This window comes from Melopsittacus undulatus, chromosome 5 (assembly GCF_012275295.1).
Source record: "Melopsittacus undulatus isolate bMelUnd1 chromosome 5, bMelUnd1.mat.Z, whole genome shotgun sequence".
NCBI classification, from domain to species: domain Eukaryota; kingdom Metazoa; phylum Chordata; class Aves; order Psittaciformes; family Psittaculidae; genus Melopsittacus; species Melopsittacus undulatus.
Window position 1 is genome coordinate 51,583,908 of NC_047531.1, and position 24,376 is coordinate 51,608,283.

The 24,376-nt window shown below is 40.2% G+C and overlaps 1 protein-coding gene across 4 annotated transcripts in view; it reads left to right on the forward strand.

The window, feature by feature from the left end:
- KIAA1549 (KIAA1549 ortholog) overlaps positions 1–24,376 on the forward strand; it is a 144,752-nt gene that overhangs the window by 59,790 nt on the left and 60,586 nt on the right. For all 4 annotated transcript variants that reach the window (XM_034062837.1, XM_034062838.1, XM_034062835.1 and 1 more), the window contains exons 2-6: positions 9,451–12,186; positions 13,662–13,750; positions 19,648–19,825; positions 20,234–20,361; positions 21,775–21,958. In XM_034062837.1, the coding sequence (XP_033918728.1) occupies positions 9,451–12,186; positions 13,662–13,750; positions 19,648–19,825; positions 20,234–20,361; positions 21,775–21,958 (3,315 nt within the window). The remainder of the gene's footprint in view (positions 1–9,450; positions 12,187–13,661; positions 13,751–19,647; positions 19,826–20,233; positions 20,362–21,774; positions 21,959–24,376) is intronic.

Genomic DNA, 24,376 nt, shown 5'->3' on the forward strand with positions numbered 1-24,376 from the left:
TGGCTGATAACTTGTGATCTTACAGCAACAGCTTCAGACCTGAGAAAAGATGATGCAACTTTGCTGAAGCCAGTAGAGTTGAACTCATTTGTGTTAGTCGTGAACATGTCCCCAGGTCTGAAAGCTGAAACAGCAGTAGCTCAGGATAACCTGTTTCCAGGAGAGTGCTCTGAAAGTGGTGATTAGGTCTGTTCTGTTGCATTAAGGACATGGAAGAAAAAGCTTTGGGCAAGTTTCCTTTCCTTTAAGATGCTAGCAACTGTGATTTCTTTACTTGTCACATTTTGAGGATGTTAACAAGTAAAAGATAAAAAGACCAGAATTAATTGTTAAATCTTTAGATGCCTGCACAGTAAAACACTACTTGATACCGTAATCATTCTTGAAAGTAGTGCAGTTCCAGAGTCTCTGGTAAGGATGTTTGCACTGAATTTACATATGTTGTGCAGTGGATGGCTGAGCCTGACAACTTATAGGGAAGGGGCAAAGAAGTGTGAGCTATGGTTGTTTTGGTTGTTTGTTGTTGGTTGGTTGTTTTTTATTACTTGAAATAATGCTTGTGTTGCTTCGTTTTTTTCTTTCCTAGTAACTTTGCGAGGGAATTGTCTTTTTGAAGTTCTGTGGCTATAAATTATGTCAGAAGTTTGATTTTTGGCTTTGCGCAGTGACCCTTCCTTATAGCGCTCTTTTTAGGACATTTCTCTTTTTTTGATCAAGTGAGGTCAAGGCCAAACACACACCTTGTAAAGAGAAACCTTGGGTAACTTATTTCAAATCTCTACTGAAAGTGAGTACTTCCTGAACTTCTGTGCCATCTCTTTGTCCCTTTTTCCATGTTTTCAGCTCTTGGTGAGCCCTTAGTTTCAGCCCCAAAGACTGGGGTAGATGGGATTGTTCTCTTTTCCAGCTTGCTGTGAAATTTCCTTTTTGTGTGAAAATGCATTGACAGGTTCTCTCATGTGACTTGACTTGCCAAGTGATACATGCTGTGAGTATCGCTAAATGCCTTCACATCTGAGTGTGTGAGAGTTTTTCAATATTACTTGCTTATGCATATACAGCTGTTAGAAAAGTTAAGCATTTACAGGTATATTGTTAATGATCTAGCCCTAGAGCAATGAAGTTGTCTTACGAGTTCAGTACAGAATGACGGTACTATGCCAGCTGAAAATGTCATCTTTTCAGATTTTTCATCATGCTTTGTGTAACAAAAGTCTTGTGAATTAACTTCTCAAAGCAACTGATTTTAGGTGTTGCAGGTTGGGACTTCCATTTATCCCTTGAAGTAATATGATTTTGGAGCAACATGCCTGCTGACCTGAGCAACTTAAAGCTCAATCAAGGGTATTTTCCTTTGTCAGCACGACACAGTTAAGGATATGTGTCAGGGAGTCCCTGTGGATAACTGGGTTACTAGGATACAGCGTAGGCTCTGTTTTAATTAGACAGTTACTCTTCAGGCTGTCTGTCGTTTCATTGCTTCTAGAGAGTTTGTAGTGATAGTGCAATTTCAAGAAATAAAAATTATTTTGTGTTAAGGACATAAGGATATTTGTATGCACTGGGTGCAAAATACTACTCACGGATGTGTCATCTGCACAAAAGAGAGGCCAATATAAATTTAATTGGTCTTTTCAAAAACTTCCAGCATCTGCATTTTGGAGGATGCTTCAGTGTCGAGCATGAACAGAAAGCTTCTCGGTAGTCATTCATTTGGATGAAAGCTGACACTAGCTCTTTAGAGACTAAATCAAATTGCTGTGCAGAGAGCAATTTAAAAAAAAACACAACAACCCAAACAAAAAGGATGGGGGAGGAAGGGAGAAAGCTTTTTCTTCCTAAAAAATGTGACCTGTTTATCATGATGAGCAAATCTGATGTGAGTTTTTCTTAGAGTTAACGTTTGTAAAGCCAGTCCAAGTTTGTGTGTACTTTATCCCTAGCATATGGCTTCCCACATGATGATGTCATGGACAACTAAATGCCAAAAAAGCCTGAGTGCTCCCAGCAAAAGCTACACTTGGAGCTATAATTTCATTTGCTATTTTCTCTGTGTGTGCATGCTTGGCCAGCCAGCTGGTCACGATAGAGCAATGAGCCCTGCACGAAGCCGTTGCTCTCCTCAGCTGTGGGTGATGATGGTCTGTAGGAACATGTAGTGGCCATAGAAGGCTTTTCTGTGGGAAACATCTACCTCTCTTCCCTCAGAGGTGCTGGAAATGCTGTGAATGGTCATGGCTTTCTCATGTTCTCTGCATTCTGAGAATTCTAGAGGGGGACTATCAGCTGGAGGCATGTTCCTGCTGTAAGAGCTTTATGCAGTTCCACAGCTGAGGACTTCTGCATCATTTGGGTTTGCAGGTGTTGTGTAGGTGTGACAAACTGTTCTGTGCATGGGTTTTGTTCTCAGCCCACTTGTTAGCTAAGTTGTGTTTTTTCAAAAGTCATAATATTGTTTGGGAGATGAATCTCATTGTGTGCTTGTGTTTGTGGAGGCGGTGATGGGGTTGTTTGCTCTCTCCCCATCTGGATATTCTCCTGCCCTTACTGCCTGACCTGGTGGTATGTTACAAAAAACTTCACTTCAGTTACAAAGTTTTTCTTCCATTTCATGAAAACCAGAATGTGTTACAATGGCATTAAAATAAGAGAAGCTGTGGGTTTTTTCTTTTAATCTGCCATTTACTGCTAGCTACTGCAGGGTCCTGTTCTGCCTCAACAGTGGGTGTGTTAGGAAGACTCCTGGATCGGAACATAGACTCTGGATTTTCTGATGAGGTGTTCTGAGGACTGTGCAGTGGAAGCTGGGATCCCAAACTGCCTGCAGCTCTTTAACATGATGGTTTCCAGCAAGTGTCCTAAAGGAAGTTTTGAGGGCTTTTTAATGTTGGATAAGGAAAAATTATAGGTGTTACAAGTTCATTAGTACTGGTTTTCAAATGCGCTATTTGATGAGGAGTGTCGTATTTTTTAATACGCTCAGGTATAAATGCAGTTATGCTTTCTTCTACTTAAACCTCTTTCTTTGCGAAGTCTTCATCACCTCTGCTGGCAAGCAAGGGTTTATCTTAGCCACTTCCCTTTACTTTGCTGCATGTTTTCATGTCATACAGAGATGGAAGCTCATGCTCATTTGCTGTAGAGGGGGAGTTTCTTCTGTGCTTGCACCTGAGCAGCAGCTGAGCCACATCTGTTTGCATGTAGATGAAGAATGACTTCAAGATGTTCCTCTTCTTTCTTGGCTATAGATTGAAAACTGAAGTGTGCAAAAGTGAGTGTGTGTGTGTACATAGGCACTCACTTTGCATACTTCCTATTCACATTGTTATTTTTCTCTTAATACAGCTTTTTATCATTTGCTACAAAATTTTGCTACTTTTTTTACTTCTTTACTTGCTCTCTCTTTTAGCCTTCTGCGAACAGAACCTTCCAAACACTGGCCAGAGCCCCACAGAGGAGCTAGAGCTCTGGAAGGGTGGAACTGTGCAGGCTCTCATCCCCTTCTCTTCCTGGCTTTTGTGTGCCAGGGCTGATTACTGTCAGTGTTCAATCCATGCTTAATGCCTCCCAGAGAAGAAAGCAGACAGCTTTTCAGCTGCACATGCTTCTGTGACTGGTATTTTCCTCCAAGCCAGACACCTAAGAAACTTAGTTAGACGCTTACACAAGAGAACTGTGTAAATTTTTGAAGTGATCTAATACAGACAAGATCTTTTTTGGTGGAAGCTGAACTAAATGCTGTTAAAGAAATTTGTTATTAAGTGTTAAGCCATATGAAGATACATTTGAGTCTCATTTTTTCTACGCTTGGGTGGTCTCATCCTATGCTGGGTTCAGTTACTTAAATTTCTTACTGTTTCTTAAAGAAAAAGTGAAATTAAAAAGTATTGTTAAAAGCTTCCTGTAGACATGCTGTGCTACTCTACCCTGTAGTCAGGGAGCTGTTTCAAGGGGTAAATATTCCTAGTGAGTCCATAGCTTTAAGAATTTGAGAACTGTTACCTAATAGAATCTAGTTGAGTAATAGGCTCAAACTTAAACAGGGGAGATATAAGTCTGATAGAAGGAAGAAATTCTTCACTTTGGGAGTGGTGAAGCACTGGCACAGGTTGCCCAGAGAAGCTGTGGCTGCCCCATCTCTGGCAGTGTTCAAGGCCAGGTTGGATGGGGCTTGAAGCAACTTGGGCTAGTGGGAGGTGTCCATTACCATGAACTGGATGATCCTTAATGTCCCTTCCAACCCAAACCATTCTGTGATTCTATGAATAGGAGATTTCCCATAATACTTGGCATGCATGTAGTGTTGGTTGCCTCTCTTATCTAAAATGCTGTTTGTTTCAGAATCCTAGATCACAAATTTGTTTGAAACAGTGGGCAGTAATAACAGAACAATTTTTCTCTTTGCCTAAAAAAACAAAGGTGCTAAAATTGAATTTTTTAGACTGTTATGTTAGTACACAGACAACTGGGTTTTTTGAGGTGATGTATGTTTGAACTGGTTTGCAGCTAGGCTGCTGGCACTTCCTGATGCTTGCAAGCTTTATTAGCTGTTACTTAGTTTCTAAAAAGTAATAGAGCAAAAATTACTAGTTTTATTCTTAAGGTTTATTTTTATCAGCAGTAAAAACTCCTCTATTACATTTGTTGTTGCCATCCCCGTACCTATTGTCTATAATTTAACATTTTTGTAATATAGGAAACTACCTACATTTTAGTATATGCTGGAGTTTTGATAGTGTATAATTGCCACATTTTAATCGCAGAGTGCAGAAAAATCTTGCAACTTTTTTGAAGCCACATGGGAGATCAGTGGCAGGGGCAAAAGTTACCTCTTGAATCCCACATTTAAAAATATACGGAAGTATAGTTATTATAAATAAATATGGAAGCTTATGAACAGATTAATATGTTATATTTTTGGAAAATTGTCCTTTTCTACTTTATTATAGAGTATGGAACAGTCATTACTTTTCAGCACTGCGGCTACAGGAAGGACAAATCTACATCTCTCTAATTGCTTTCAGGAAAAATTACTAGTCTAGTTCCTGGTTGATGAACACTCATAGCTTTCTGGCAAGCCCACATGGTATATTTTTGTCAGTGAAGTCTGTAGACTGCAGCAGTCCTTTGCTGTAGTCATGGGACTGCATGTGTTATGGCTCTTCCCCAATTCACACAAGTCTGCACCAGTGTTAACGGTGCATGTCTGTGCTTCTGTAAATACAGATTTGGCAGTTGAGGGGATCATTGTGCTCAGTGACAGGTTTCATTACTTGTGAATTTAATTCAGGCTCTAACCAGTTCTGCAGGGCAACAGAAGCAGTGGAGAGTTCGTCACCCCAAGCCCATCAGAGCATTTCCTATGCTGTCATTCTTCCTGTGTCCGAAAGTTGTCTGAGCTGAGGCATTGTATTTGTGCCATCTGTGCCTTCTGTGGCCCCAGCCACGAGTGCTCTCCTTTCCTCCCCTTTGCAGTAGCTTGGGATCACAGCTTTGCTTCCTAAGCTAACTGTTCTTTCTCATAATGTTATCGGCTTGGTGCAGTTTGGCTTGTCTGATTGTCAGCCTGTCGCCGTTGCTGACCTCAATGGCAGTGCAGTTGCTGGATGGCAAAACTGTCACCCAGCAGCTGTGCAGACAAAAAAGTCAGCATTGATATTCATCAATAGCTTTGTGTAGTCATGATGTTGAGATACACCAGAACATGTGCAATCTGTCTGCTTTCTTTGTCCCACGGTATAGCCAGATCAGCTGCTCTGTGTGGTGAGGGTGTGATTGTCATACCGTGGTGTTCCTTCACCTCCTTCCCTTTTTCCTTTGCTTTTCCTTCCTCTTTGTGGGCTGTCCGGCTGCTCTGAGGCACATCTGCTGTGTATCCCATCTGCTCTCTATGAGAGGCACACAAAGTTCTAACAGGCAGTATTGAAGTAGTACACTGTTGTTCTGGAGGTGACAGAAAATGATAAATTGTATTATTAATGGCATGTCACTAATGCTCCCTGCTTCTAAAATGCTAAGCAAAGCAAAGAGCACAGAAAAGCAGCTCATGAACTTGCTGATGAGTTGTTTCAGAATCCTAGATCACAAGTGAATTTTCCCCAGTCCACTTACTCAACCAACTGCTGTTACCTTGTCTTGTAGCCTGAAAGCTTTTCAAGATGGGGTGTGTTTTTCTTAAAACAAAACCTAATCTTTTTTGGAAGCTGCATTCTTTCCTCTGTGGTGTCAGTAGCAAGACTTTACATTAGGAGGCACAGGTGTGTGATAAAATTGTTATTTACTATTTATGTCTTTCAAGGAAATAAATACTAGCCCATATTGGCCTTGCCTCTTATGCATGTCTATTGGACAACTTCTGGTGGTGCAGGTGACTTTTCAGAAGATCTTTTTGCCATGAAGTCACTTCCAGCAGGATCTGGCCTTGTGACAGCTTCCCTATCCTATTGAACAAAGATAAAGGGCACGATCTCTATGGGTGAAAGAAAATTGATGATACATGGCATAGGCATGAACAGACAATGAAACTGGTTTGGTTTTGGAAGCACCTCTAGCTTTGGGTCAAAAATTTTTGGAGATACATGATCAAAAGTGCAGTTATTAATCAGTATGTATTCACCTTTGCTGGTCTTATTAACTATCATGTGTAGCAATTTCACGTTTACCATGCCTACTATGTTGAAACTAGCACAGCTGTCTTATGTTACTGCCACAGGGATTTACAACATGAAGCTGTGATGAACAAGAACAATTTCTATCTGTTAGCATGTTTGCCTGTAGAATTCACTGTAAGCAAGTGCTAGGAATCCAAAGTGTGACCAAGGTACACAGAGCTGGCTAAAAGGAAAATTGTGCATGGGGGAAGAAATGATTCGTTCTGACAGTATTTGTTTCATAGCCTTGGGAGTCTTTTCCTTTAGTAACTCCCTGCTTATTCAGAATCTCACAAAGATTAAAATAAAGACTGAAAGCCTAAATTAAAGTGGCTGCACTGTGCCATGTTCAAATAGCTGACTTCTGTGGAAGAAGTCAAGGATAGGCTTGTGTATTTTTCTTTCATAGCTTTTACAGGAGTGTACTTTCCCCCCTCCTTCTTTCACCCCACCCTTTCCCTCCCTCCTCCTTTTTTCCCTTTTCTCTCTGAAAGCATTGTAAGTCAGTATATTTTATCATTGCACAACAACTAAGCACCTTAATGTTGGCGGTGCCTACAGTGAGTTTAAGGGGGGGAAGTTGATTTGGAGTATTTGAGAGAATAGCATCTGCTGTGCTGCAAAACATTGTTCATGGAATCTGTAAAATAATGTATAGTATCACAGCATTTGTATTTAATTAGCTGCAGTTAGTGCTACAGTGATATTAACTCTGTGCATTAATACTTGTAATAGTGCTTTTCAGCTTCAAAGTTTATCAATTTGGTATTTCAGATCTTGAAAAGTTGTGTCAAAGAACTCAGCAAACAGACCGGGGAGGAGGGGTTGAGTACAGCAGTTTATCACCCTTGGAAAGTGTTGTTAGACTGACAACACTGTGTTAACAGATAGGTGAGCTATTCCTGCAGGACCTAGCATGGGTTACTGAGTTCAAGGTATCCTCTAAAGGGTCACAAATGTAGTTATAGTTGAGCAGTGTGCTGTGTCACTGTCTGGCACTTCATAGTGTGTATGGTTTGATTTTAAACTCATCCCTAACAGTTTAACTGGACAGGATTCCCCCCCCCCCCACCCCCCCCAGCCTTTTTAATGTACATTGCTCGTAGGTTCCAGGAATACTGTATGGATATTTCCATGTGAAAGCAGGATAATCAGGTAGGATAGATAATTTAAGGATGAAGCCTTTGTGTGTATTCTTGAAAAATATCCTGAGGCAGTTTTCTAATATTCCCGTAATATTCAGCTCTGAAGGTTATTAATTCAGTCTTGACATTTCAGAAAAGTACTCAAACAATAATCCACCTTTTCTTTGCAAAATACATCCATGTTTGGAAAAGCTAATAAACAGAACTTCTCTGTAACCCAAGAACACTTTTGTGAGAGAGGAATAATTAGAATCATAGAGTCACAGAATGGTTTGTGTTGGAAGGGACATTAAAGGTCCAACCCCCCTGCCACAGACAGGGACACCTCCCACTAGACCAGGTTGCTCCAAGCCCCATCCAGCCTGGCCTTGAACACTACCAGGGATGGGGCAGCCACAACTTCTCTGGGCAACCTGTGCCAGTGCCTCAGCACCCTCACACGGAAGAATTTCTTCATAATACCTTATCTAAATCTCCCTCTTTCAGTTTAAGCCCATTATCCCTTGTTCTGCCCTCTTGAGATTTCTTGTAGGCCCCCTTTAGGTACTAGAAGCTGCTCTAAGATCTCCCCTGAGCCTTCTCTTCTTCAGGCTGAACAAGCCCAACTCTCTCAGCGTCTCTTCATAGGAGAAGTGCTACAGCCCTCAGAGCATATCCGTGGCCTCCTCTGTGCTCACTTGAGCAGGTCCACATCCCTTTTGTGTTGGGAGCCCCAGAGCTGAACACAATATAAGGCAGGTGGTCAAACAAGAGTGGAGTAGGAGGAGACTTGAATTATAGTCAAGTTATGCAAATTACATTCATGTATGATTTTTACGCATATTTTATGAAAATATCTGGTGAATTCTTTTTCTGCTTTGTGTTTGAACCCAGCTATTACTAATTGGATTCTGTAGACTGGAGCAGTAAATGCTTTAGTACAGGTGGCCCCTAAATAAGGTACTCCCACAGCAGGTTGTGAATAAAGATAGCAGTTATGTACTGAAGCAATTTGTCACTAACTGCCGAAAGACTAGAAGTTGAATGGATGGCTGGGAATACAAGCGTAGTTACTGAACATGTTACTTAGGAAATTCTCATGAGTGATATCAGGTCCACATTTGCCTTATGTAAAGTGAACTCCTCTTCGTCTCTCACGTGTCACTCATTTCTGATTTGAGAGGGAGGATCTGGTCCTTGAAATATAGCTGATCTGCTAGTTAGCCTAACACTAAGAAGTAATAAAACACAGGAAATGAAGTGATGCTAAAGGAAAGCAGAAGGCTTAAAGATAGGCAAATTTTTATCCTGAATTATTCCCTGTTACCCTTCTTGTTTACTTTGTGACACCATTAGCTGCCATTAGCTGTAGCCTCACACAGGGAGCTACTTTCTGTCCTGTGGTCCTCACTGAAGTGCTGTTGTAGAGAGATGAGTAGCTGCAGAGTGAAAGGAGCTTGTGTTGTCTGTGCATTTCCAGGGAATGGAGTTTCACAGAGAATCTTACTGTTTGTGCTGACTTGCGCATGTAGGTGTTTCTTTTACTGGGAGGTTTTCCGTAGCCTTTGAATTCTGGATGGTTATCTCTATAAATATTGTATGTGAGAATCTCTCATTGTAATCTTACTACTTGTGCTAATCTGGTGGTTTTTTTTCTTCTTTCCCTCTTCATTTAGATGAGAGATCCTTGGAGCAGCGAAATTTTTCCTTTTTCTCAGTGGACTCAAAGTTGCATGAAAGCATATCAGGCAGCAGGACACGAATGGCCTTAGCAAAAAGTACTTTGGAGTCCCAAGAAAGTAATTTCTTTCAAACAGTTTTATCATCAATTACCACTCCTTTTGGTGTGACTTTATTTAACCAAGAAGAAACGGTCAGAATGTCAGAAGGGAGAAGTATACCATTGGTAGATGGCTCTGTAACAAGCAATGAGGCTTTCTTAAGTGACGATGAGTTTATTAGTTCATTTCCAAAGGCACAGTGGACTCCTCCACTGAAGTCTTTTGTAGTTTTAACAGATCATCATTCAGTTAATACAGTAGAGCCACCGAGAGAAATGTTAGAAACTGCTTTGCTAACACCTTCATCATCTGTCCTTTTTTCACCATATGACATCTTAAAAACAGCACAGCAGAAGACTCCGTTGAGCACAGTCCCTTATCACACTAATGCTCCTACAGAATCAAAGTCTTTTGTACAAGATAGTGAAATGCTAACACCAGGCAGAGACTTGCAGTTGTACCCTCCAAATACAGCTATTTATTTCACTTCCATTCTTTCAGAGGTGGGAGTTGCAGCACAGGAAAACATAAATGCAAGTTTAACAGCTTTGCCTTTTGGGGCTACTTCAGAAGCATCACCTTTTCATCTCAAGCTGCTGGGTGAAACTAGCCTGGTGACCCCAAATGCCACAGCACAAAGTGCAGACCTGCATGATGACAATTATGTTGATGTGAGTAGCAGGGCAGCAGAAACTCTCAGTCTAAGGACCTACCCTTTTCCAAGCATTCCCTGGGCCACACTGTCTTCAGTAGCCAGTGCTGAGCCTGCTTTGTTTTCTATTAGTCTTCCACTTGCATCTTTCCCACTTCACTCAGCTGTCATTTCCATGAACTCTAATAGAGTTCTTAATGCCAACCTGTTTACACATGAATCCTCCAGTACAGCACCAAATTTGCCTGCTGGTTCAGAAATACCAAGTCAATCAGAGCTTACCAGTGAGCTCATGAGTCCAGTGCCTTTCACAAGATCATACAGTTCTTGTTTGTATTGTGACTCAGTTTCACTTCTGCCCGAAGCAGGCTTTTCCCCAGAACAAGACGTGGGCTCAGGTGATTATGTTGAAACTTTGTCCATCAAAGCCTCTGAAGTACAAGGCATAACTCCGTTTACAACTATAATTACCGACGGGTATGAATTAGAGGAGCCTACACCTGAGACTTTTGATACTTCTTTTCCATCAAGACCAGTTGTTTCATTTTCTTCAAGATTTGCAGAAATCCCTGATTCAAGCCTGTTTTTGTTAAGCACTGTGGACACTGTCCTTAACACTGGGACACCTATAACAATTTCTTCTTCCTACCATCAGCATCCTGAAGGAACATCACTGAGCATCTCTGCCCAGTTTTCCCCCCCTATTCTGGAAACAGTTTCATTGACACCAAGCACTCACACAGAACTTCCTGGTGCCACCACCATTCTGTTTGACTCCACCTTCGTTCAGAGTGAGCCAGTAGCATCATTTGAGGTCAGGTATACAACTTCGCTGGAGTTGCCAGAATTAATGTCATCAGAATCTGTCTTGCTTGAGAAGACATCTACAAGGGAGGAACCGTCTTTAAATATTTTGGATTTCTCATCCAGTCTTTTATCGACACCATTTCTTATTGAACCTAGCTACTTGTCTCTGTCATCGGCCATGCTAAGTTCTTACTCTGTTATGGAAAGTGATTTGTCAACACTCTTACCTCAGACCTCGTGGATTGGAACATCAGTATTTTCCGAGGATGTTTCCAGCTGGGACTTTGCTACCATTGTCAGCTCTGCCACTGACACTGAGGTTTCTAAATTCCCTCTCAGCCAAACATCATACTTGTATTCAGATACATCCTCTCTTCCAGGTGCACATGTTCCTGAAATAACACCATCATCAGATTTTCACTCTGAGATGTCAGTGTTTCTGGAAGCATCCTCAGTATTGCCAGCAGGCTCTGAAATTGTGTTTACCTCAGCTGTTACAGGAGCTACCTCTCAGCTGGAGCCTTCACTCTCCACCTCTCACTCTGTGGTTCCTACCCTGGTGTTGCCTACTTCCAGCACCCAGTCTGTTATGAGCAGCATCTTGCTCAATGAAACAGATCTGATATCTCTGTTTACTACCTTTCTAACAACTCCTGTCTTAAGTGTATCTTCATCTCCGCTCTCAACTGCTCTGGCTTCTGATGAGGATATTGGTGCTACAGTTAGCCCCACACTGCTTTTAACATCTCGCAGCAAGGGCAGTGCCCACACAGCCCTTCCTCCTGTAGACCTTGACAACTTGACGTCAGGGGCTGACATCATCAGCGTGATGCCCCTTCCCACAGCATCTCTCTCAGTGACCACATCATTTGCTCCCACCCAGTTTCCTCCAACTTCTAGCCCTGCCACTGGATATGAAGTTCCATCAGAAAGCAGTGTAACTTCTGGTACTGATGCATCAGCTGCGTCCACAACTGTCCCCACAACCACAGCTACCAGTGCTGTGGACAGCCACAGCACGACTGCGGCTGGCAGCTTGCCGATGTTCACCTCCACCCCTCTGGTGACTACTACTCCATCTGAACCTGTGATCATAACCTCTGCAATGAGCACTACCAAGCAACCATATGTCTGCGACATCACAGTTCCTGATGCTTATTTAGTTACTGCAGGTGAGATGCTTCTAATATTTCTATTTTGTTTTCCAGAAGCCACTGTAATAGGACCCTCTAGTTAAATTGTAGATAATGAATTAACTAAGAGAACCTTTCAAAGAAATATGACATAAATTTAGACTAACAGGTGTAAAAGTGGTGCTGTATCATTTATTCTTGAAAACAATAGAATTCATTTGAGCAAAGCCTGTTGTGATGGTGAGTTATGTGCCGTTACACTGCACAGAGAATGAACTTGCCTATTGCTGATGCATATATACAAGTCTGGTGAATTAGAGGCTGCTTCATCATTTCATGGGTTGTAAATGAATGTTGCTGTCATGGTGATGTTTTGCCAAATTATTAAATGTTCTGACTGAGTAAGTTTCTCCTTTCAGTTGATGCTGCTGTTTGTAAAAACAACCTGCATGTGAGGTAATGTTGTAATATGAAAGAGGAGGGTTGGTTTAAAAAATGTTTGGGGTTTGTAACCATTTTTATAATTTTACCGTACTAGCTTATATTTATATTTCCCCTCTTTCTCCTGTACTTATTTCAGTTGGATTTCATGTGTTTGTAACCAGAAAAAGTGACATTAGTGTGTTTTAAAACTGATTGTCTTGACATCTGTGTTTGCTTTTTTGGTGTTTTCCTACCTCTTCCTAACTTGTTAACAAAACAACACCAGCAAACTAATCCAGGGCAGCTGCAAAAGTGCAACACGTTTTGCCTTTAAAATTTATTTGTAATATGTAAATCAGAACAAGCATAATCTCAGCTTCCAGATATGAAGGTGAGCTGGCTGTGCCGTGATGAGGAAGTTGATCGTTTTTTTAACATGTAATTTGAGTAGTTTTGTAGGCAAGCTACTGGTTTGAAGTGAATGCAGGATGACAACACATCATTCAGTTGTTTCTTTGACCGCAGTCACAATCTTAAGTGTTACTGTGACAGACATGGCGTCCACAGGGATGTGGGGTTTTTAAAGTGATTTCTTACTTGGTGGATATGCCTTTCAGTAATTAATGTCATGCTTGTTTACTTTTTATTTACGAGAAAGATAGATGTGTATTTTCTGTGGCTTTTTTTTGTCCTCATCTGCATTCCATGAATTGCCTACAAAATTTTTAACTGTGTTATGACAACAGGCTCATTATGCACAGGTCACACTCAAATGTGAGGCAACTTTCAGATCCAACTTGAATGCCTCAGTGGCTGTTTAAAAGATTCTTTTACTATAATGCTCAAGGCACCAGATATGAAAAACTAAAATGAGAGAGAAAATAAAGCTGGGGTTCCTTAAACTGTATGTGCAGTCGCTTTTTAGAGTACAGCCACACCTTTACCTTTTTCCTTGTCCATTGTCTCACCCGTTTGATGGGGTTGGTCTCATTGCCTGCTTTTCCATGCATTGCACAATTGAAAATGCAGCTTTGAACCAAAGCCCAAGAGTTGAAGCTAAAACGTATTTACTGACTGACATTAATTTCCAGTGCTGGCACGAAGAGCTGTTCTACAGAATGTCAGTGAATCCATCAAAGAAGTGCTCAGAGTTCAGTTCAGGAGATCAGTAGAGCTAGAGGTAAGTGATATAAAGTTTGTGCAAGTACTGTTTGGTCAGTATAATGTAATAGTGGCTTTAGTTCACAGGCTAAAACAGTGATTTAAAAATAGCCCATGGGATACTATATCAGAGGTTTATTCTAACTTAAATGATAGCCATGTTTTGGGTTTTGTTTGGGTTTGGGTTTTTGTTGTTTTTTTCAATGCGAATATGACATCAGCTTTTTTACTTTTAGAATGTCACAGTTTTCTAGGGCAGATCTTTCTTGGTTTTGCCAGGGGTGAGCAAGCAGTGCCCAGTCTCTGCTGCTCACCTCCTTGGCCTGGTGAACTGAAACTGAACTGAAAAGCTTTTACCCTTTGAAATACCTGTTAAAAGTTTCGATTCTTCTGCTAGCTGGTTGTATGGTTGGCACTTAAAACAAAACCTGTACAGCCTGTGCTGTTTTATATTGTGAGGACATCAGTACTTGCAGGGGAAGTGGTAGAATCCCAAATGCAAGATTTAGCAGATGAAAAGGGTGGGAAGGGGGGGCAGCAGGTGAAGCAAAATCAGGTGTGCAATAGTAAAATGCTATTTTTAACCCTTCAGATAGGCTCCTGGTCTTCCCCCACTCACAGGGCTAAGAATTTCTGTGCTCTTGTTTTTTTCTGAAAGCTTCCTCTGCTTTGATGTTCAGGGAATCATCTTTGAATAGTATTTTTGTTATTTCTGCAAAGTGAGTGTCTGGTTGAGATGAGGCAGAGGTGTACTAATCATAGAATCAACTAGGTTGGAAAAGATCTTTAAAGTCATCAAGTCCCAGGACTCCTAAGTCCATCACTTGTCTCAAACAAGTGAGAAGACAAGACTGTAGAGGTAGTTTGGATGTGCCTTTGTTGTATAATCAGATACTTCAACACTGGGGACAGAATGAAATAAAATGACTGGTATAGGTGCAGGTTCAGCTGCACTTGCAGTTTTTAATGTCTGCATTTAGTCAGTTGTGATAGTCCAACACCCCATTATTTTACTTTTTTGAGTCTGTGTTCTCATTTTCCTCATGAAGTTAACTCAAGTAGCAGTTTCAATATTGAACATAACTCGAGTTTCCCCATGCACAGAATTCCTTGGTGCTTTTAACTTCTGCTTGCCAATGTGTGTGCGGAAAGAGTGTTTTGACAGCTCCTGCCGTAATCACTGCGCTCAGTAATTAAACAGCTCCTGTCTGATGTTTGAGAATATACCTCTGTACTACTCAGTCAAGATAGGAGTGTTAGGAATTTCTGCCAAACTTCAGCCACAGGGAGGTACCATTATAAACTGGTGTAGTTTAGGTCCTTTTAGCAATACCTGCCCATAAGCTTTTTAGTTGTTTTTTGTTTTGTTGTTGTTTGTTTGTTTGTTTTAAAGAAGATATTTTTCTTCTGGTTTGTGAATTCTATCTTCAGGTTGTGCAAACTGGCATAGTCAAGTAGAAGCCAAAAGTTCATGATGATAGAACTAATTTTCAGTGACCTTATACAGCTCAGTAATATGGAAGTGCTTACTCTCTTAATACTACCAGCAGTGAGACAAAATCTATTCCTAAATATTTGAAGACCGATTGGAGCAAACACTTGATATCTTGCTTCTTTATGTTTTTGCCCTTTAAATTCCTTCCTTTCATGCCCACTATTGCCTTGTAAAGCTCTCAATAGGTTGTTTTGGCCCAAAGGCTTTTCAGAAGCAACTGTTTTTATAAATAATGCAGTTGGCCTAGCTTCTTTCTTTGTGGATTCTTTTTTTTTTTATCAAAAGGAGAAAACATCTCTGTGGAGTCTTTTATGCTTATTTTATGCTAGAATGCTGCTATAATTTCTGTTCTTTGTGATGCCTTGGGTATGGATTTTACGCTAAAAGTAATTGCTACCAAATGTCTTCATCTGTAACAGTGGAGTACCGACAAACCTGTTATTTTTAAAAAGCTGTCTGTAGTATCAGTATGTCGAGTGATGATGTAATGTACAACTTGTCTATATTGGTAAAATTAATTAATCAACCAAATCTGACTTTTGTTAGTCAAGAGTACCCAGGAACCCTGTGTACATTTGCAAGCTATGGTAAAGCAGTACACTTCTCTAAGCTGCTTTTTAACTGTGTTTTCTATTACAGCTCACAGATGTTGTTCCCGGGGTGTGATGCAGTGCATCACAGCAGACAGTCCTATTAAATTTAACTTTGTAGTAATGTATGCTTTCAAATGAAATCCATCGCAACTATGGATATAACCGCAGCTCACTTTAAATACAAAATAAGTTTATCACTGACCGGAGGATCATTTGAAGATTGAAACTTTGGTCTCTGCTTATTTATTATTTCAAACAGTCTGAGTTGTTGAGGCTTGAATCCTGCCTAATAAAAAAAATCTTTTGTCATTTTTTTGTTGGCAAATCTCCTTACAGCAAAGTGAGAATAACCAAAACTTTTAAAGCTCTTGCCATTTTGTCTCAATGTATAGCATCTGCAAAAGAATAAGACCCTGTTGTTTGGATAAGAGTAATTTTTGTCAGCTTCTTCTAATATAAGCCTTATGACACTTGGTTAAGGTCTGTTATACAATGTTCCCTTGACTAAGATTCGTTGCACTGGGGTCTGAAATAAAATAGTGTTGGCAGTCACTCACTGCCAGGACCCCTGGTGCCATTAAGTTCATGCCAACAGGAAAAAGCTTTTTGCCAGCCTCATTTGTGCTTGGAAATTTTATCATGCAGCATAAAGTATAATTCAGACACTTTGTTTGCTGTATTTAATGTGCTTAGGGTTTGGGGCCTGTCCTTAACCTGTTGCTTTCTGTAATCCAAAATTAGATGAGGCCCTTAGAGACATGGTTTAGGGAGAGACTTGGCAGTCCTGGAACTTGATGATCTTAAAGGTCTTTTTCAAAGTAGTTGGTTCTGTGATTAGTACGCCTCTGCCTTCAAGGTAAGCAGCTCAGTTCATTGTCAAGCAGTTAAATACTTCTTTCATAGATGCCACCTTGTGGACTTGCTCTGGCTTCATTGCTACTCATTGCTGTGATATTCTGTCTGGTATCATTTAGGTGTTTAAAAAACAGTGAGAGAATTGTTGCCTTAGGATCCTAAAGTGCACAGAAGCAGAAGCTTTGTTTCATTTTTAAGACATGTGAGCCTTTGTAGCCCATCTTTGGGATGTTAAATGCTCTCTGCAGGCTCTTTACAGGATGCTTAATAAGGTGGTGGTGAGGAAATCATTTGTTTATGCTTTCTGCCAGGTGTTTACACAGCATAATGCAATGGAGTGTAGGCATGGATTAGATTGTAGCAAAGGTGGATCTCATCTAATATATTAACAGACAATAATCAGTAGCAAATGCTTAGGGAATATCCTAAGGGACAGAGTAAGCATACACTAATGTTTTCCCTGAATACTCTTCTAGCCTCTAGTAACTCAAGGCTTTTTTCTGCTCTAGAGGCATTCTTTCATGGAGTTAGCTTTGGATGAGGAAGGCTGTGTCCTGGAAACAGCAGTTGGGTTAGCCAGCACGCTTTGGAGAAGGGATAGTTCAGCCTGAGGTGGTGTAAGGGTCTCTGTTCCTGATGAAGGTTTTTGCTTTTGCTGTGGGAATGGCTCCAACGTGCACATGGAGTTTTGTGTTCTTCTCCAGCTTTCTGGCCCAAAATGTTAAGATAGGAAATTTGTGCTTATTTAATATAAGAAATTTATGCTTGTTTAATGGGTGGTTAACTAATGTGCTGGCATCTAACTGTCCTGGCAGTAGAGCTGAAACCTCTAAGAGAGGGCTGGATGGATGGCTGGGTTTGTGAACCATTAGAGCTATGCCAAGAAGAGCTATTCATTCATGAATCAAGAGTCATGAGCTATGCTCATCTATCCTAGATAGCTTTGCAAACTTCTCTGTGAATTAGCTTGTAAACAGCATCATCCTGGCACAGCTCTATTATTTCTGTCATGTGAGTTAGGTTGTAGAGAGTTAACTCTGGACAACCCTGCAGTATCTCAAGCAGAAGTAGCTGTTGTTTTTACCTGTAGTGGTTCAAATCTATCTACCTCAGAATTACACTTTCAAGGTTTGGGGTTTGGTTTTTTTTTTAATTTCCATTCTTCTGGAGCTGCTCTCTATTTTCTTCTGCAGTCAAGGACAAAAGGGAAACACTGTTGTTAGCTGTGAAGATGAAAAAGTCTGCAAAATTTCATGGGGTGCTTGGGGGTAGGCTGCTTTCATTGTATCTATGCTGCACTTGCAATAGGTCAGAGATGGAGACAGCTGAGTTAGTTACCAGAGGTTTGCTTTCCTCTCTGAAATACCTAACTCTAGTGTATGAGTACATGCTGAATATACTAGGCCCCTCTTCCTCAGCATATATTGCTTTAGAAATCACCAGCAAATTGAAATTTGTAATTCTAATTCCTCTTTTTCTTGCCTTTTAAATAGTGTTCTTTGCAGTAATAGGCAACTTTCCTTTGGCGTGTCTTACCTATTATAACTGCTGTTCCTAGCTGACAAACTGAAGCTGCAGAGATCATTTCATCCGAAGATAAAAGGATAAAATTTCAGATAAGAGAAATTGAAAAGAGCTGTGCTTATTATTCATATCAAACAAATTTGAGTTCTATGGGTCTAAGTCAATTTAGATTAAAAGCTGGATGTTGCATATATTTGTGGACTAAGAAGAAAGACATGAATAATGAGCAGCATAGATTATTTCTTATTTGCTTCTGCTGCTGAGGTAGTTTCTTCTGGTGAAGATAATGTCTTTGAAATGCATGGTTATTAGGGGACAAAAAAAGAGCTGCTTGCTGTCTCATCTGAACAGCAACTGCCGTCACTTTATAGTGTAGCAGGAATACAAGTAAGGGACGTGTGGTTAACAGTTTAAGTAGTACTGTGCTTTTCTGTAAGCCTGATCCTCAAGTTGAGGATATCTAACACACCCCTTCACCAGCACAAAGCCTGCAAGGTGCTAGCATCTCTTCATCTGAGAGGTGCGCATTTGTCAAAACCTGTACGTCTCTGGTTTAGATCATTTATTTATTTGGGAGGCTATCATGTGGGACATATCAAAATATTTCAGCATGACTGCCTTAGGTAAATATAGCAAACTGAGGAGAAAACCAAAGAGGGGAAAAAGAATGCTGGGAAAATGGGTCCTCTTGGTATTGGGAGTTTCTCTGAAGGACAGAAGACACTGAAATGCACTTAAATAAATAAAAGCCTTCAGTTTGTTCTTATTTAGGTGACAAGAGAAATGGTGGATGAGAGTGTTTGCATGAAAACATTCACCACGGTTTATATTTAAATTACAATCTCATTTCTTCTATATGATGACTAAGGCTCCTCAGGGTTTTTAAGATGACTCAAAGTCAGGAGATGAACTGGAAAATTGTAATTGTACTAACTACACTGAAATGAGCAGATAGAAGTATTCTCTGGAAGAAAGCATTCTTGAGTATGGAAGTTATATCCGTAAAACACAGGTTATGTGTGCTTTGCTCCTTGCATGTCACATGTGAATGGTATAGGATGTATTTGCTATACAGTATGCAGACTCTATGCAAGTGGTTCAGTAAGTAAGTAGCAATATTGTACAGGAACTCTTATGTACTCCAGGGGAATGCCAGTGAGGGGGAGTGCTACTATGCCAGGATGTGATAAATCAAGAGGTGTTGGGATTGGTGTGTTGTACTGAAGAGATTCTAGTAGGTGCAGCTAGCATGGGGGAGTTGCCTTTCTGATGCACTGGAGCAGAGACTGCAAGGCACAGCACTGTCAGAGTGTTTGTGCTTTTGCTTTTTCTTTGAAAAATTGCATTTTCCTGCCTCTTGATGATGTGCCTTTGAAATGCTTGAAACTAGGTAGGTTTAAAGTGTTGCTAAATTTCACATTGAAGATAATTTTTTTTTTCTTTTGGTAGGTTTATAAGATTTCCCCCAAATTTGCTTTCCTGGTGACATCAGGTCCTTTTGTTTACACGGCAGTAGCTGTCATAAATGCGCTTGTGAACAGCAGTCTTCTTCGTGGTGAGGCCCCCATGATCCTCTCATTGCATCCTTCTTTCACTGTGCCAGATAACAGATTCCAAGTTCAGACAGGTGAGTTCTTATCGACATGAAGAGGAGAAGTAGTTTTGTATTGATTCACACTTGGTCACCTGTTACTAAGTATGAAAGGTTGAGTCAAAACCTGTGTTCTACTGTTGTGAATCTTAACTACTTTAGAATGCTTGAGTCAAGTTTCAAATTATGTTTATGTTAAATGATACAATGGGTATTTTGTCACTAATATATTTCAGTAATCTAATTACTGCTGCATTAGATATTAATGAGTAGAGAATTTACTGCACCAACGCAAAATGTTCCTAGTGTATTTTTACCCAGTGTCTTACTGAATATGTGTTGAATTCTATGAAAAAGTCGTAGCCCTGTGGATTCTCTTGCTCATTTTGTTCTCCCTCATGGAGGTACTCGTCTATGGGAATAATGTGTACCCTTTGCTTTCAGTACTTCAGTTTGTGCCTCGGAATGTGGATGTTGGGTTCTGCAATTTTAGCCGGCGGATTGAGAAAGGGCTGAAGATGGCATTCATGGAGGTGAGCAAGCACCAGGAGTTCTACAATTTAACTGTGCAGGTAAGATTAGCACATTTTGTCTGTCCCTTCTTTCTTCTCACCTTTGGTTGTCTTGTATTTCATCCAGCCAGTAAAGTGACTTAGGTGTTAATTGCTTACCAGTTGCCATCTAGATGATGGAGAACTATGAGGATTTGTCATAAGTCAGGGTTTTTCTCCCCTGCAAAATCATATGGACATCTTCCTTTGGTTTTGAGCTTTTTCAAAAACTGATAAATCTTGCATATCCAAAAGCATTACTGAATATAATAGGGTTTATAGTTTATCATATAAAGGCTGCTTCAACTCTTATCAAAGTAATTTCTATCCTGTTTTACTGTTACAGAGTTAGGGTGTGGTTAGAATGTTTTTGTTGGAAGATAACTTTCAGGTCTCATTGCTGCTCAGGGAATTGTATTAGGGAATATAAGAGTTACATGCACTCTGCTATTATATGAGCAAACATGCTAGCTGCTTACGAGGTCTAGAAATACAGCAGTATATGTCTATGGCAGCTGGTATTGGAACTACATATATGAAAATACACAATTTATGTGCTGGGCCCTTAATCACATAGCAGAAGTTAAAACTCTCTGGAAAACTGGTAATTCAGCTTAATGACACCAACTCTCTCTTCTGTCTTAATTCTTAAATTTAATCTAGAGTTGTTGTAATGCCAAAATAAGTAAAAATATCCTTGTGTTATTTAACTGGCACCATAAATGCCCATCTGTGATGCCCTAAAATAAAATGGAAGGAAAAATAGCATAAACTTTACAGTACCTGCAGTGCTAATTATAGTTACGTAATTTTAATATAGTACCTATAGCAAAGTCCTCAGAAGTGAGCCACTTAATGACACAGTGTGACTGGGTAGACTGAAGACAGAGAACGAAAAACAATTTCTTGGACTATCCACTGAGCAAACTTTGATTTTAAATACCACTTCACTCTCTGGAAAAAGTTTGTCTAGAAAAAGTTTGGCACCAAAACCACTGTGGTTTGGGTGCCAAAATCAGGCTTCTAACCAGAATTAGGGTCTAAGCATGCACAGTGCAGGAGGTTTTGACCAAGAAAACATCCATATCAGAATGTTTCTTTACCATGGTCTCTTCCCGTCTGGTCAATGCAGTTTGGTATTTCTTTATTGGTAGACTTTTTTTTCTGACTGTTTCTGTAGGTGGGTTGTTTGTTTTTTTTTTTTGTCATTTTCTGGACTGTATCTTTCAGATCATTCTGGATTATAACTGACCTTAAAGAATAACACTTAGAACATTTCACATGTAACTTTGCCTCATCTGAGACTCAGCAAGCTGAATCAATCTAGAACAGATGTTCCTCTGTTTTGATGTGAAATGTTATTAGGGAAAAAAATTGGAATTCAAATGCCAGTGATGTGATTTTGCTGACCCTGCTTCAATCTTGTCTTTTCAGATACTGAATATAACTCTGAGCAGGCCTGGGGTAGCATTTCGGCAAGGTCCTGTGAGCATTGTTTTTGCCATCCGAGATAGGTATGGTTTTCTAAATGGATCTGAAGTCAGTGAGCAGCTAAGAAACTTGTCTGTGGTGGAATTCAGCTTCTATCTGGGCTTTCCTGTGCAGCAAATAGCTGAACGTGAGTACTTGCTGTTTGTCAAGACTGCAAAAATACATTTTTTAGTATTTTTTCCTCTCTACAATTTTGAAGTGATTTTGTGTGTAAGTGATAATGCAGCTTCAAATACCTGACTCTTATCGTGAATTCTGCAGAGTAAATATGTGCCCCTCTGCTCAGATACTGCATATCAGTGTGATAGCAGCTTGTTGGTTTTGTCATCATACTTTCCTGTTGCTCTGGGTCAGGTGTACTTAACTTGGCTTCATTAGTCCATTGGGTTTAGTCCAGATTAAAAAGAAGAAAAAGAAGTCACTTCAATCAGTATTGCTATGAAGTGCAAGACAAGGGGTGTCTCTGTGTTCATGTCTACAGGGGCCTTTGCTGCTTCTCAGCAGAATTTACTATCTTAGGCTTTGCATTGTACTTAAACTATGGCTCTGACTTCTAGAAAACCTGGGACACTGGCAGCATAGGTTTATATTTACCCTTGTAGTTCAAGTGATTTATCTGTTAGGCAGCAGCAGTGCATTTTTAAGTAGTCTATTATCTTTCAAGGTATTATCTTTAAATGTACCTCTCACTTCATATGTACAATTTGAGTTGCAAATATTTTTTTCAAGTCCATGGCCATCTTAAACTTGGATTAAAGGGAACTGCCTGCACAGCAGAATTTGTGTGACAGCTTAGGTTTGGTTACATTTTTCAGAGACCTCAGTCTCACAGAATCATAGAATGCTTAGGGTTGGAAAGGACCTTAACTAGATCATCCGGTTCCAGCTCGTCTCATTAGAAAGTTGAGTTTCTAAACTTATCCTTGTACACTAACGAATTGTTCATGACAGAAATAACTCGTGAACATAAGCAAGATCATGAGAAAGTAGTGCTGGCCTTTCTCCCCTGGTGGGTGTTACTGTTAACTCAGTCCATTAATTCCCTATTTCTCCTATGTCACTGTGCTTCCCAATGCAGATTTTTAAATTTTCAGTTATTTTTGTGAGCTATATAGGTGCATCACATCTGACACAGTGTTCTTTGCTACACAGTTTAACATCCAGTGGAAAATAGTGCTAATGGTACCTGCTGTTCATTATACAGCTGTTTAGTAGTATGTCAGTGAGAATGTCCTGAAGAGTGGTTATCAGCAGAAATTGTTCTCCAGAGTGTACAGCCACAGAATGCATCTTTAACTCTATGTAAAATGATTGCACAGGATACTTTCCAATAACCAGAAGCAGCTAATTTTTAGAAACTTTTTGTTTTTCATTATTTCTGAACCCTCTACTCTGTAATCAATTCAAAACTATTTCTACTCTCATTTGGTCTCACATAAACTGTACCTGTGCAGTGGTAGCTGTATTTAATTGAGCCTTGAGAATCTCTGTCAATAGATGACTAGCATTTCTTTTTTCCCCTTGTGAAGCCACAGAACTTCTCAGGTTGCAGGCTGTGGTCTTTGTCTCTCACTGAATTCAAATTAACTGTTGCTCTTGCATTGGTTGCTTGAAAGCTATTTCTCTTTACTCTGCCATCTCTTTTGTACCTTTGCCCTAGAGTTTAACTTTTAGACTCTTGGGTAATATTTTGTCTTGTAGAGCCCTTTTTTTTTCCTGTGATGTGCACACATCTGGTCCTACAGGTTTTTTTGTGCACATATTCTAGAGTGATATTTGTAGTGAATTTTAAGGTTGCCCTTTGCTGAGAATCCATCTTCTGGATTGTGCAGTGGAGCTACCATGCAATTAAATGATAACAGAATTACTACTAAGGCTGGTGTATTCTGAAAGACAGGCTGGTCATAGGGGAAAAACATCCCTATTAAACATGCATGTACCCTGTTCTTCTTATTTTCCTTTCCTGATAGTACTTAGGAAATCTGAAGGTAATTTCTTCAGTGCTCACAGCAGGAGCTCTCCCTGTGTTATCTGCATGCTCATAGTGCCTGGCCAGTGGGGCTGATTTCAGGCCAGTGCCAGTGGAGCTCTGTGATAGCTCATGTGTTAACGAGAAGGCTGTGCAAAGTAGAATGAGTGAAAAGGTCAGGCAGTGAATTTGGGGGAAAAAAAGCCCCATTTGGATTTGTTCTCCTTTCCTGTCTCCTCTGAGGATTTGCAGTGAGGTAGGGTAGATTTTTGGCTCTTGTAGCCTCGCACATTTATCCTCTGCTAGCTCACTGGCATGTCTAAGCCTGTAGATAGGTTATTTCTGTAACTTTTGTTTCTAAAGCTTCAGGAGTTGTTTCTTTATTCCTGCTGGCGATTTTCAACAAGTACACCTACAGTGTGGTAATTTCATTCCTGCAGATTCCAGCACAAGCATCCAAGGTTCAAATGCAAAATTACTTTTCCTCTCTTCAAATCCACCCAGTCTCCCAAACAATACCAAACCTCAAATCCTCAAGCAGACCTTTGGTGTAGGAAAGCAGAGTTACTTATCAGT